Source organism: Schistocerca piceifrons, chromosome 7 (genome assembly GCF_021461385.2).
Source record: "Schistocerca piceifrons isolate TAMUIC-IGC-003096 chromosome 7, iqSchPice1.1, whole genome shotgun sequence".
Taxonomy (NCBI): Eukaryota; Metazoa; Arthropoda; class Insecta; order Orthoptera; family Acrididae; genus Schistocerca; species Schistocerca piceifrons.
In genome coordinates, this window is record NC_060144.1 from 333,105,272 (window position 1) to 333,118,103 (window position 12,832).

Here is a 12,832-nt window from a genome sequence, read left to right on the forward strand (position 1 = left end):
CTGGGTCATGTGACGAGCCAGTAGTGCACGAAGTCTTCCACACTCTCGTCATCTCCAAATTGTCGCCCTTGTAGAGCTTCTTTAAACGGTCCAAATAAATTGAAATCACAGGGCGATAAGTCCAGGCTGTAAGGAGGACGATCAAAGTGTAGTCCAGTGCATTTCCTGTAGTTCGGAGACAGACAGAGCTGCAGTATGGGGTCACGCATTGTCGTGGAGGGGGATGATCTGTTGAATCAATTTCTCTCGTGTTTTGCGGCAATATGCAACTCTTGCCTTGTTTAATAATTTACAGTAATAAGCAGCATTGATTATACATCGCTCATGCAAAAAATCAATCAGCAAAATGCCTCGCTGATAAAAAAAAAGGTGGAAAGAACCTTGCCAGCTAACAGTTGAGTTTTGACTTTCACTGGTGCTGCCTCTCCTTTCCTCCGCCACTTTTTACTGGCTTGTTTGGATTCTGAAGTGTAGTGGTGAACCCATGTTTTGTCTCAGTTGACGACCCGACTCAAAAATGCATCACCTTCTTCCGCAAACCTTGCTGTAAGCATCTGACAGACTGCCAAATGTCTCAACTTAGGTTTTTGGTCAAAAGTTTAGGTACCCACCTGGAACACGCTTCACGAAACTGTAGATTGTTTGTGATGCTTGCTCAGTTTCTGATAGTATCGCCTGTTGATCCTCCTCAGTAATGTCTTTAATCACATGAATGTTTTTGTCTGTAATGATTGTCCGAAGACGATGATCATGTTGCTAATTTTCCACACGTTCTTGTCCTTCCTTGACCTTTTTATGACAGGCAAAAACGTGTCCTTGATAGTGTTTTATCACCGAACTGTGCAGTCAATCATGGCAAATTTCCGCTGCTGTAACTCCTTCACAAGCAAGAAATTTGATAATTATGTGTTGCTCAATGGAGGGGTGCACCTGTTGCTCAGACATCATGAGCGTTACTGACGAAATGGCCGGAAATATCTTAACAGTAATCTCTCCTTACTTCTAACGGTCCCCCTAAGCATAGCAGAAGTGCGGGGCTAGTCCTACCAACTGTTGATGTTCAGGAACAAAAATCCCATTTATATTTGATCCTCCCCTCATATGCCATTTCCATACAATGTGGAAAAAATGTTAGTGATATTTAAGGATGTAAATTTGGTCACTGACTAGCCACATTATCTCACTGTTGGTGTTGTGTTTTAGCAGGTATACGAAAAGGAAGTAGCAGTGACAGTCTGTCTTCACAACGAAGCATTGATTCACAGAGGAGTAGTGAGTCATCTATGAGTAATATTTCTGTTGATGTTACTCACGAGAGGTTAAGACGACAGAAATACCCTTTTAATTGTAAGTACTGTTTATTTAACTCCTTTTATTTACTTTTACTTAAATTTACTGAATTTATGCATTTATTTAATTTGGCAAGATTGGAGTGTTAACAGGCTGTCTCTTACATCTAAACAGACATCCTTGGCAAGTTAATGTTACAATATGTGTCAGAAACGAACAGTACACAATAATAATAATAATACAATAAAGAATAGAAGGTTCTCTCTCTCTCTCTCTCTCTCTCTCTCTCTCTCTCTCTCTCTCACACACACACGCACACACACGCGCACACACACACACACACACCTACAGTGTCCTAGCTCTGCAGTCTGCAAGTAATAAATGGGGAAGCTCCTTTGTAGCTGCTTAGCGGTGGTGATTGGGGAATCTGGAGTATATATGGATATCGTAAGGCAGATCTGTTGGTCAACTAATTTTCCAAGTCAGTCAGAGAAAGAGCTACATGTGAAAACAGTCATGTCATGTACAAACTCCACTCCGCTTTCTGCGTAGCTTTTTATGGGGTAATGCCCACTGGTGAACTAACCATTGAAATGAAATGACTGTAGCCAAGAGCAGAGTTGAGGATGTGCCAAAGCATCTACATCCATATGCCGCAAACCAATGTGAAGTGCGTGGCAAGGGATACATTCTAGGGTACCAATTACTAGGGTTTTTTCCCATTCCAGTCACATATTGAATGCAGGAAGAATGATTGTTTAATGGCATGCTTGTCCTCACAATCCCTACAGGAGCAATATGAAGCAGTTTGTACTATATTCCTAAAGGCATCATTTAAAGCTGGTTCTTGAAACTTTATAAGTAGGTTTTCTTGGAGTTGTTTATGTATGCCTTCAAGAGTATGCTATTAGTTTTTTTCAACATATCTGTTGTTCTCCCATGAATCAAATAAACATGTGACCAATTGTGCTGCCCTTCTCTGCATACATCCAATATCCCCTCTTAGTCTTATTTCATACGTGTCCCACAAACTAGAGAAATATTGTAGGATCCGCCATGTGGATGATTTGTAAGTAATCTGTATTGTGGACTGATTGCATTTCCCCAGAATTCTACCAATAAACCGAAGGCTGCCACCTGCTTTACCCACAACCTGTACAAAGTGTTACACCCAGGTATTGGTATGATTAACAGATTCCAACCATGACTCACTGATATATAGGTACTTTGTTTTTTTCATTTTATGAAGAGCACAGTTTTGCATTTGGAGTGTTTCTAGTATAAACAGTTCGGGTGTTTCTGTCATACAGTTTGCCTGTGCCTACTTTTTTATGATTATATGAAATAACTAAATAACTGCAGCAACATTGTAGTTTTTAAGAAGGGGAGAAAAAGAAACCCACCAGAAATTAATCACATTGCATTGAATATGAGGTATGTAACCTCCATGCTGCATTCATATAACTATTTCTTTTAAATATGTCTGCTTGTGTCTGTATATGTGTGGATGGATGTGTGTGTGTGTGTGTGTGTGTGTGTGTGTGTGTGTGTGTGTGTGTGTGTGTGTGTATACCCGTCCTTTTTTCCCCCTAAGGTAAGTCTTTCCGCTCCCAGGATTGGAATGACTCCTTACCCTCCCCTTTAAAACCCACTTCCTTTCGTCTTTCCCTCTCCTTCCCTCTTTCCTGATGAGGCAACAGTTTGTTGCGAAAGCTTGAATTTTGTGTGTATGTATGTGTCTGTTTGTGTTTCTATCGACCTGCCAGCGCTTTCGTATGGTAAGTCACATCATTTTTGTTTTTAAATATATTTCTAAAATTAAGTATAGCAGGATGGGTTTGGGGGGGGGGGGGAGAGGGAGAGAGAGAGAGAGAGAGAGAGAGAGAGAGAGAGAGAGAGAGCAAACAGAACCAAATTGGATGCATTTATTGTTCTATCATTTAGTTTTATAAGTGTAAGAATAAATTGTATTAAATGTTTTTGTACATGATTACTGTTTCAGTAAATAAAATAACAGAGAGGAGGGAAAGTAGCGGAATGACAGGTCCACACAGTGATGGAGAAGTGGATGAAACTGTCACACGATCTGCACCTCCCATTGTGCAAACAGCAGCCCTGAGTCCCTTCCCAGCACCAGTTCAAGCACCAGAACCTGATCCTGTATGGAGACGGCGTGAAGATGTTCCCTCACCATATTCCGTTCCTGGGAAGTCTCCTCTACAAAATGATGGCCATAAGAGTATACCTGTCCACAAACCAGTCAGGTAAAGTGTAAATAGTCATATCGTGGTGCAGTTCTTGTTGCGTCCGTTCTTGCTACGAAAATGGGATGAGAAGTTCCGCCTTATGCGAGACACCTTTTTTATTTTGTTTCACCCATATACGTTTCAGCACTTTTGTGCTATCGTCAGTGGATTTAATTTTTATTTTTAACTGTAAAATTGTTGTTAAATATTAACATTTGTGTTGTTTATAACATTATATCAAAGTTCCATTTATAGCATAAGTGGCGAAAAGTGGATGTAAGCATTAGTTTAACATACCTTACATGATAGGTTAAGAAGTAAGCCTATTTACTTCACCAACAACAAAGGAGAACACACTACAACTTCAGAACTGTAAGTTACACACAAAAAATGTGGTACAGACTCATTTCCGTTCATAAATGTATAACGAACAGAAAAAATAAATTATGTTTTTCTGTTTGCAGATGACAAGTTGTATATTGTGTAGAAGAATAGCTACCAACATAAATGGACAATAACGTCATCTAATGTATGTTAACTAATGCTTACATCCACATTTCGCCACTTGAAGCTATAAATGGAACTTTGACATAATGTTGTAAACAACACAAATGTTATGTAACAACAATTTTACAGTTAAAAATAAAAATTAAACCCACTTTCGATAGGACAAAAGTGCTGAAACATGTATGGGTGAAACAAAACAAAAAAGTTGTCCTGCATAAGGTGGAACTTCTCATCCCAAAGTGTCAATAACATAAAAACAGAATTAAGTAAACTTTCTTGCACTTTTCACTTACAATTAAATTGATCTATGTCATCCTTGCAATGTATCTATTTAGGTAATTTCAAATTAATGATATGAATATAATAGAGGGAAACATTCCACGTGGGAAAAATATATCTAAAAAGAAAGATGATGAAACTTACCAAACAAAAGCGCTGGCAGGTCGATAGACACACAAACAAACACAAACATACACACAAAATTCTAGCTTTCGCAACCAATGGTTGCCTCGTCAGGAAAGAGGGAAGGAGAAGGAAAGACAAAAGGATATGGGTTTTAAGGGAGAGGGTAAGGAGTCATTCCAATCCCGGGAGCGGAAAGACTTACCTTAGGGGGAAAAGAGGACAGGTATACACTCGCACACACACACATATCCATCCACACATACACAGACACAAGCAGACGTCCGGGTTATCTGGATACTTCCCACTAACACCAACCTGTCAGAACTCCGGAGATGGGAACTTGCCCTTCAGCATATCCTTTCTTCTCGCTATCCGCCAGGCCTCAATCTCCGCTAATTTCTAATTTCAATTTGCCGCCGCTCATATCTCACCTGTCTTTCAACTTCATCTTTGCCTCTGTACATCCGCCCCGACTGACATCTCTGCCCAAACTCTTTGCCTTTACAAATGTCTGCTTGTGTCTGTGTATGTGTGGATGGATATGTGTGTGTGTGCGAGTGTATACCTGTCCTCTTTTCCCCCTAAGGTAAGTCTTTCCGCTCCCGGGATTGGAATGACTCCTTACCCTCTCCCTTAAAACCCATATCCTTTTGTCTTTCCTTCTCCTTCCCTCTTTCCTGACGAGGCAACCATTGGTTGCGAAAGCTAGAATTTTGTGTGTATGTTTGTGTTTGTTTGTGTGTCTATCGACCTGCCAGCGCTTTTGTTTGGTAAGTTTCATCATCTTTCTTTTTAGATATATTTAGGTAATTTGATGTTTGCAGAAATATTGAGTGAAAATTGTTGTTTGTAGATGTGTGGAAGTGTGTAACACGCTTGCAGATGTGCTAACCAGAGGAAACAGAACACATACTGTGATAGTTTTACTGTAGTTGAGTCGACATTCGGAGATCACTGACAGTTACAGTGGACTGGGTGTGGTAGCTTTGTGCGCCTACCTTAACCAATAATGTAACGTGATTTTGTAAATGTCTCAATGGCAATGCCTCATTGTTGTCACAGCTGTATAGATGATGAGGTCCCATACTCCAAGGAGCGTAGGAAACATTGCGGGAGACCCGCACCGCCGACTAGGCAAGGCCGTAGCATAGGTGGTTTGCCATTGCCTTCCTCCGACCGTAATGGTGATGGATGGTGATGGTGACGGTGATGGTGATGATGATGATGATGATGATGATGAAGAAGACTACACAACAACACCCAGTCATCTCAAGGGAGGGAAAATCCCTGACCTCGCCGGGAATCGAACCCGGGACCCCGTGCGCAGGTAGCAAGAACATTTCCGCAAGACCATGATTTGTGGACAGCTATATAGAAGATTACAGTTTTTGCCTGCAACCGTTGGCGCTATGCTGCTGAAAGATGGTAAAATGCTGCTACCTGTTGAGGGTCCTCTTACGACGATTAGACCAGTCTAGACCCAGTACTGTATTATGCCTTTTCAGATGCCGACTACCAGTATTGAATGAATTGAACAACTCGTGGGGGAAAAAAAAGTTTTCTGAGCCCTAAAAGATATGATAATTTCTGCTATTAATTAATCAAAATTGGAAGGAAGAATGTAATAAAGATTATATTAGTAGTAGTTGTTATTTTGCCTGATGGTGAAAATGAACCATTTCAGAAGGTATATATAATGCCTGGAAAATTCACAGCTATGTCAGTCCTGGTTTGATTTAGCACTCCTCCATGGCTATATGCAGTGTTATTGACAGAGAAAGACAATTCCTCAAGGCAAGTGTTCAAAGCAGACTACCAGAAGTGACTGAATTTGTTAGGTGTTAAACTTGAATGTTGGTTCCAGCTGTCTGTGTCAGTAATTGCATAAATATGAACTGCAAGCAATTACACCTCAGTTGTGGTTATGTCTTCTGGTGGAGCAAGATGAGTAACATAGAAAGTTTGCCACCATGTAGAGTGATGAGAATTGTTAATTTGGCAATGTATTGCAGTAGATAAGAGATTTTAATAAAATATAAAAATAGGATTTGTAATGAAAGTAGCCCACTGAGAAAATTAGGTATTTTATATTTCGTTCATTGTGAATTGGTATTGTAATAGCTGTGTAAAAATATCACTCTATAGTTAATAATGTTGATCGAAGGAAAAGAATATTAATGTTTGATTTCCTGTTGACAGTAAGGTCACTTGAGGCAAAGCACACGTTCAAATGATGAAAGGTTGAAGAATGAAACTAGCGAGGTCCTTCTTGAAGATACCATCCCAATTTGCCTTGAATGATTTAGGGAAACCATGGAAAACCTAATTGTGGATGGCCAGATAGGGATTTGAACTGCTGTCCTTCCGAATGCAAATCCAATGTCTTTTTGCCGTGCCTCACACGGTGAATAACATTGATTTTGCACTATTGTGTTTTAAAAGTGGATAGGTTTTCAGTAGTAATTTACATTAAGAAAGCTAATTGACCACAGAAAAATTAGCAAGATTTTGGAAGTGGTAGAATAATGTAAGTATGAAGCTTATAAATTATGAATTATAATTTCATACTAGCTCAAAACCCTTAAACAGACGTTTTGTAGGACTGGTGAACAAACTGAATTAAAAGGTAAGAAAATGCATTAGAAGGAAAGACATTTGTAAGCATATGTTACATTAAGTGTAAATGTTTAAATGAAAGAGGACTGAGAAGAAAAGGAAATTGTTTGAGTTCACAGGTAAGGGAAAACTAAGGAAACACACATTACAAATGGTGGGAATGATGAGTGCTTACTGAAAAAAGTGTGAAAAATTGCTTCAGAAATGGGCACCAAAGAAATGAATGTCGTAGGTTGGAAAGTATATGTTAAGTAAACAAAAGGAAAAAAAAAGAAGAGAAATGACATTTTGCTTGTAATAGTTAGGCATCATTGTGGATACTGTTGTAATGAGTTGTGATGTTGCTATGTGTTAGGGGATACATACAACTGAAATGTGCAGTAATCACACTAATTTATGGAACTGCAGGGCTTCTATAAAGACTTCTCTGTGGGGAAACCAGTGCATGATCTCACAAACATTGCCTTGGCAGAACTACACAACAAAAGTATCATATTAACATTATATATGATCTAGTGAAGACTTTCAATAGTGTGAATAGTAAAATCTAGTAGGGAAACTAGAATAGACTGGTGTTAGAGGATTAGCTTTGCATAGATGGAGTCGTATCTTAACAGTAGAAAATGAAAGATCATATTAATAAATGATAATTATAAGACTAAATGTGGAGCAGTAAAAAATTAAATGTGATGCTCTGCAAAGTTCGGTGGTTGCCTTGCATCTGTCCTTGGTCTAAATAAATAATTTGTCAGGGTTTCTGGAAGACATCTCAAAAACTGTGAAGTTTGCTGGTGACACAAGGACCCAAATATAGTCACACCACATACAGTTACGAGAATAACAGGACAGGCTCACCACTGAATCACAGCAGACAGCTGGGGTTCACAATAGAGTTTTAGATTCTTTTGCAAAAGTTTGTAACAGGTTCCCAGCAGACAATGAGCGATGATGTGACTTACCAAATGAAAGTGCTGGCAGGTCGACAGACACACAAACATACACACAAAATTCAAGCTTTCGCAACAAACTTTTGCCTCATCAGGAAAGAGGGAAGGAGAGGGAAAGACGAAAGGATGTGGGTTTTAAAGGAGAGGGTAAGGAGTCATTCCAATCCCGGGAGCGGAAAGACTTACCTTAGGGGGAAAAAAGGACGGGTATACACTCGCACACACACACATATCCATCCACACATATACAGACACAAGCAGACATATGTATATGTATATGTGTGGATGGATATGTGTGTGTGTGCGAGTGTATACCCGTCCTTTTTTCCCCCTAAGGTAAGTCTTTCCGCTCCCGGGATTGGAATGACTCCTTACCCTCTCCCTTAAAACCCATATCCTTTCGTCTTTCCCTCTCCTTCACTCTTTCCTGATGAGGCAACAGTTTGTTGCGAAAGCTTGAATTTTGTGTGTATGTTTGTGTTTGTTTGTGTGTCTGTCGACCTGCCAGCACTTTCATTTGGTAAGTCACATCATCTTTGTTTTTAGATATATTTTTCCTACGTGGAATGTTTTCCTTTATTATAATCATATATATATATATATATATATATATAGAGGCAAAGAGTTTGCCCAAACTCTTTGCCTCTGTATATGTCTGCTTGTGTCTGTATATGTGTGTGTGCGCGCGAGTGTATACCCGTCCTTTTTCCCCCTAAGGTAAGTCTTTCCGCTCCCGGGATTGGAATGACTCCTTACCCTCTCCCTTAAAACCCAAATCCTTTCGTCTTTCCCTCTCCTTCCCTCTTTCCTGACGAGGCAACCGTTGGTTGCGAAAGCTAGAATTTTGTGTGTATGTTTGTGTTTGTTTGTGTGTCTATTGACGTGCCAGCGCTTTCGTTTGGTAAGTCACATCACCTTTTTTTTTTCATATATATGTATATAAAACAAAGTAAAAGAATTTTTCATTAGCTAGTCCTTCCACAGTTCATCAGAATATTTGAGCTCAAGAAAGTAGATGCAAAGTAACTCTGATGTTAATGTTAAATAGGTTTTAATTTTGTCGGTGTGTAAACAGCTTGTTGAAAGCTATCTAAATGCTTTGTTTGGAGTTTTATATGAAACAGTAGCTGTGTAGTGTAAGAGGAAGAGCAGTGACTTTTTTCCAAAGTAGCTGCTTTTCTCCACTTGTACAAATGCATATATAATCTAGAAATAAATCCCAGAATTACCAGTGTGAGAAGTTTACGAGTAGTCCAACATCTGTTGTTAGAATACTTCACAGAAGTAGCATGCAGTTGCTGTTTCTGCATGTTGATGTGTAACTTAACACATTACACGTCTCACAGAACACGATGTTAAATTCCTCTCTCTTTCTCTGAACAGGCTCAGAAGGCCTAAAGTACCGACTGACCTCCATGTCATCGTCATCTGATAAATGTCACTAGATGCGGAAATGGAGGTACGTGTGGTCAGAACACCGCTCTCCCAGCCATTGTCAGTTTTTGCGACCAGAGCTGCTACTTCTCAGTTAATTAGCTCCTCAATTAGCCCCACAAGGGCTGAGTGCACCCCGGGCGCAGCAGTGCTTGGCAGACCCGTTCGGTCACCCCCTGAGTGCTAACTGAGCCTGAGAGCGCTTAACTTTCATGTTACTAGAAAAGGCTGTTGGCAGAATGTGATATTAGAATGAATGAAAAAAAGTGAGGCAAGAGTGAAATTACGATATCTAGAGGATAGGAAAAACAGAAAATCACAAGAAAATACTTGACATTAATATTTTTTAGATTTACAATGATGATCTAAAACATTCTGACCACCTGCTTAATAGCATGTTGATCTACTTTTGAGACACAATACAACAGCAAGTCCTCAGTAAGTTTCTGGAGGTATGACCAGACATCTAAGCACAGATTACACAGTTCCTGTAGATTATTGGCCAGAGGTCTGTGGGCTCAGAACTGTCACCTGATACCATCCCGTGTCTGTTTCATTGGGCTCAGATCAGGTGAATTTGATGGCCTAAGCATCAACACTAGTTAACTATCGTGCCCCTCAGACCACTGTAGCACAGATAGTTACCCTGTTGGAACATGCCAGTGGTGTTCGGGAAGGCATTAAACATAAAGTGATGCATTTGGTCCACAATAATGTTCACATAGTCCACAGCTGTCATGGTGCCTTTGATTCTTACCGTAGGTCCCATGGAAGCCCAAGTGAATGTCCCCCATACCATAGTATTGCCCAAACAAGCAGCATCCATGGCAAAGTGATTAATTTGAGCAGCTATTCACCTGGATAACGGCATATTTGGACACAACCATAGACATGGTGTAACAAGAAATGAGATTCATCTGAACAGTGAACAAGTTCATTCTTGATGATTCAGTATTCAATGAAATTGTAATTGTCAATGTTGTTGGATAAGCATTGGGACATGTAGTAGTCGTCTGCTCCAGAGCTCCACATTATACCATGTGCGCTGTTTGGTGTGTTTCGAAGCACCTCTGCCTGCACCAGAATTGAACTCTTTATCATCAGATCTGCCACATATCGCTGCCTGTGCTGTTCTACAAAGCAGGCAGTCCTCTGGCCTCCATGTTATGTAATGAGGCCTGGACATCCGACACCTTGTGACCTACTCATGGTTGCACTGTCTTACAACAACAGGGGGTGCACGCCCTGGGACAACTGGAAAATCTGGGAAAAACGCAAGAATTTTTTCATCGGGGTGAAAACCCGGGAATTTTTCATTGTTTTAGCTATCAGTTAAATTTTTGTAATTTTGACTGGTAAGAAGTGATACTCTTAACAAAGAATGTTACTGTATCCTGCTACTGGAGAATAATACTGCAACAATAAAACATAAATGGGGGGGGGGGGGGGGGACAAAATAAAACCGTAATTACAAAGGAAATGCGCCACTTACAACAACAAAACACCATGTGCGTACAAGCGTCTGCAAACAGCAAAAATATGTCGAAGGCCTTAGGGCGAAGACTGTACAATGCTTCGTAACAATAAATTGCTTTCTATGAGTGTGACGTCACAACTGTTTACAGTAAGTTCATTTGAGCAGTTGCCAGCAGGCTCAAGTGCATGCACAATTGACTCGCATATGAGCAGTACCTTCTCCCGCTTCCGACTACTTGAAGTGTGGCTGTTAGCTGTATCTGCAGTAGCAGCAAGCAGCCAGATGCTAACGAGAAAAATTTTTCTGGCACACCCTAGCTGCCAGATTCATGCATGCGCAGAGTTGTAGTGGGGACGGGGGTAGTCTCCACGTGACCTGTGTTTACATTAAGTGATTTCACTGTTTCCTCTTCGTGTACAGCTCCCACGTCAAATGAAAACAAAACGGATTTCTGTGTCGGGGAGCTATCAAGTGAATTAAAATACATTCACATAATTACGAAAGGCAAAAATTTATTATTAGTTTCAGTTTTCTGATTTTATTTCCATGTGTTTGGCAGTTAAGCATTAATCTCCTTGCAGAACAATGAAGTTATTTTTGTCAGTTCGCTAAAGAAATTTGGCTTTATTAATCTCTTCTGCTGAGGCAATAAATTTATTTGAAGTGCTTACTTTCATCTTCTGCCATGTATGGCGTTATGCCATAATAAAGAACCAAACATGAGATAGTACAGTACTGGTACACCAAGAAAATTTATATCCCGAAAAGCGCACTGAAAAGCTTATCATCTTGTGGGACCTACTTTGTTGTAAATCTGGATAAACCAATCTGCCTTCAAGCCGAATTATGCATTTTAGTATGGTTTAGGAAATTCTGATGCTCCTGAAGTATCCTCTGATGTCCTGTTTCTTTTATGGCGTAAAATAAGATCTCTTAATGCTTTATACATACAAACATCTGGGCTTCCTATATCACTGCAGCTGCGCATGCGCAATAATGCCTATTTTCTGGTGCTATCTGGCAACTGCTAAAACGAACCTATTTCTTAACAGTCTCGGGGAAAGTATTGCGAATGGTGGTTTGTAAAGCATTACTTTCAAAGTAAATTTCCTTATAAACAAGATGTATTATGTTACATGTGAAAATATGGGATGAATTTGTTAAATCACAGAGGGTTTGACTCTCATTTAAAACTTAACATTTGCTTATGAATATAATAGAGGGAAACATTCCACGTGGGAAAAATATATCTAAAAACAAAGACATGTCTGCTTGTGTCTGTGTGTGTGTGTGTGTGTGTGTGTGTGTGTGTGTGTGTGTGTGTGTGTGTGCGTGTGTGCGCGCGTGCGAGTGTATACCCGTCCTTTTTTCCCCCTAAGGTAAGTCTTTCCCTCTCCTTCCCTCTTTCCTGACGAAGCAACCGTTGGTTGCGGAAGCTAGAATTTTGTGTATATGTTTGTGTTTGTTTGTGTGTCTATCGACCTGCCAGCGCTTTTGTTTGGTAAATCTCATCATCTTTGTTTTTAGATATATTAACATTTGCTTAGCTTTTCTTGTAGCTACACTAAGTATATTAATGTAAACCATTAACTTTTCCTCTTTGTGTGTTCACACTATTTAACGGCGGTCTTGCTGTTGGCTGACTACAGCACATGTCTTATGATTTGAGTATCTGCTGTCATTGGCTGGTGAAATAATGCAATGCCCCAGAAACCAACGTGCCGTGTTTGGTGGAATTTGATTTTACACTTCTGTAATGTGAAAATGTGAAGCGTATATGTTACTGCACATCAAAGGTCTTTCGAAAACGCCTCTTCTTTGTTTTCATCAGAGGTCTTTCCAAAACTGCTCTCCTTTTTCTTCACCAGTTTTTTTCCCTCTTAAAGTGCTGAGAAGTTCTATGCCAGTGT

At 39.9% G+C, this 12,832-nt stretch overlaps 1 protein-coding gene across 1 annotated transcript in view; it reads left to right on the forward strand.

The window, feature by feature from the left end:
* The window catches only part of LOC124804595 (unconventional myosin-IXa-like), a 348,200-nt gene that overhangs the window by 224,208 nt on the left and 111,160 nt on the right, over nt 1-12,832 (forward strand). The window contains exons 20-21 of the mRNA XM_047264786.1: nt 1,204-1,347; nt 3,293-3,554. Of these exons, the coding sequence (XP_047120742.1) occupies nt 1,204-1,347; nt 3,293-3,554 (406 nt within the window). The remainder of the gene's footprint in view (nt 1-1,203; nt 1,348-3,292; nt 3,555-12,832) is intronic.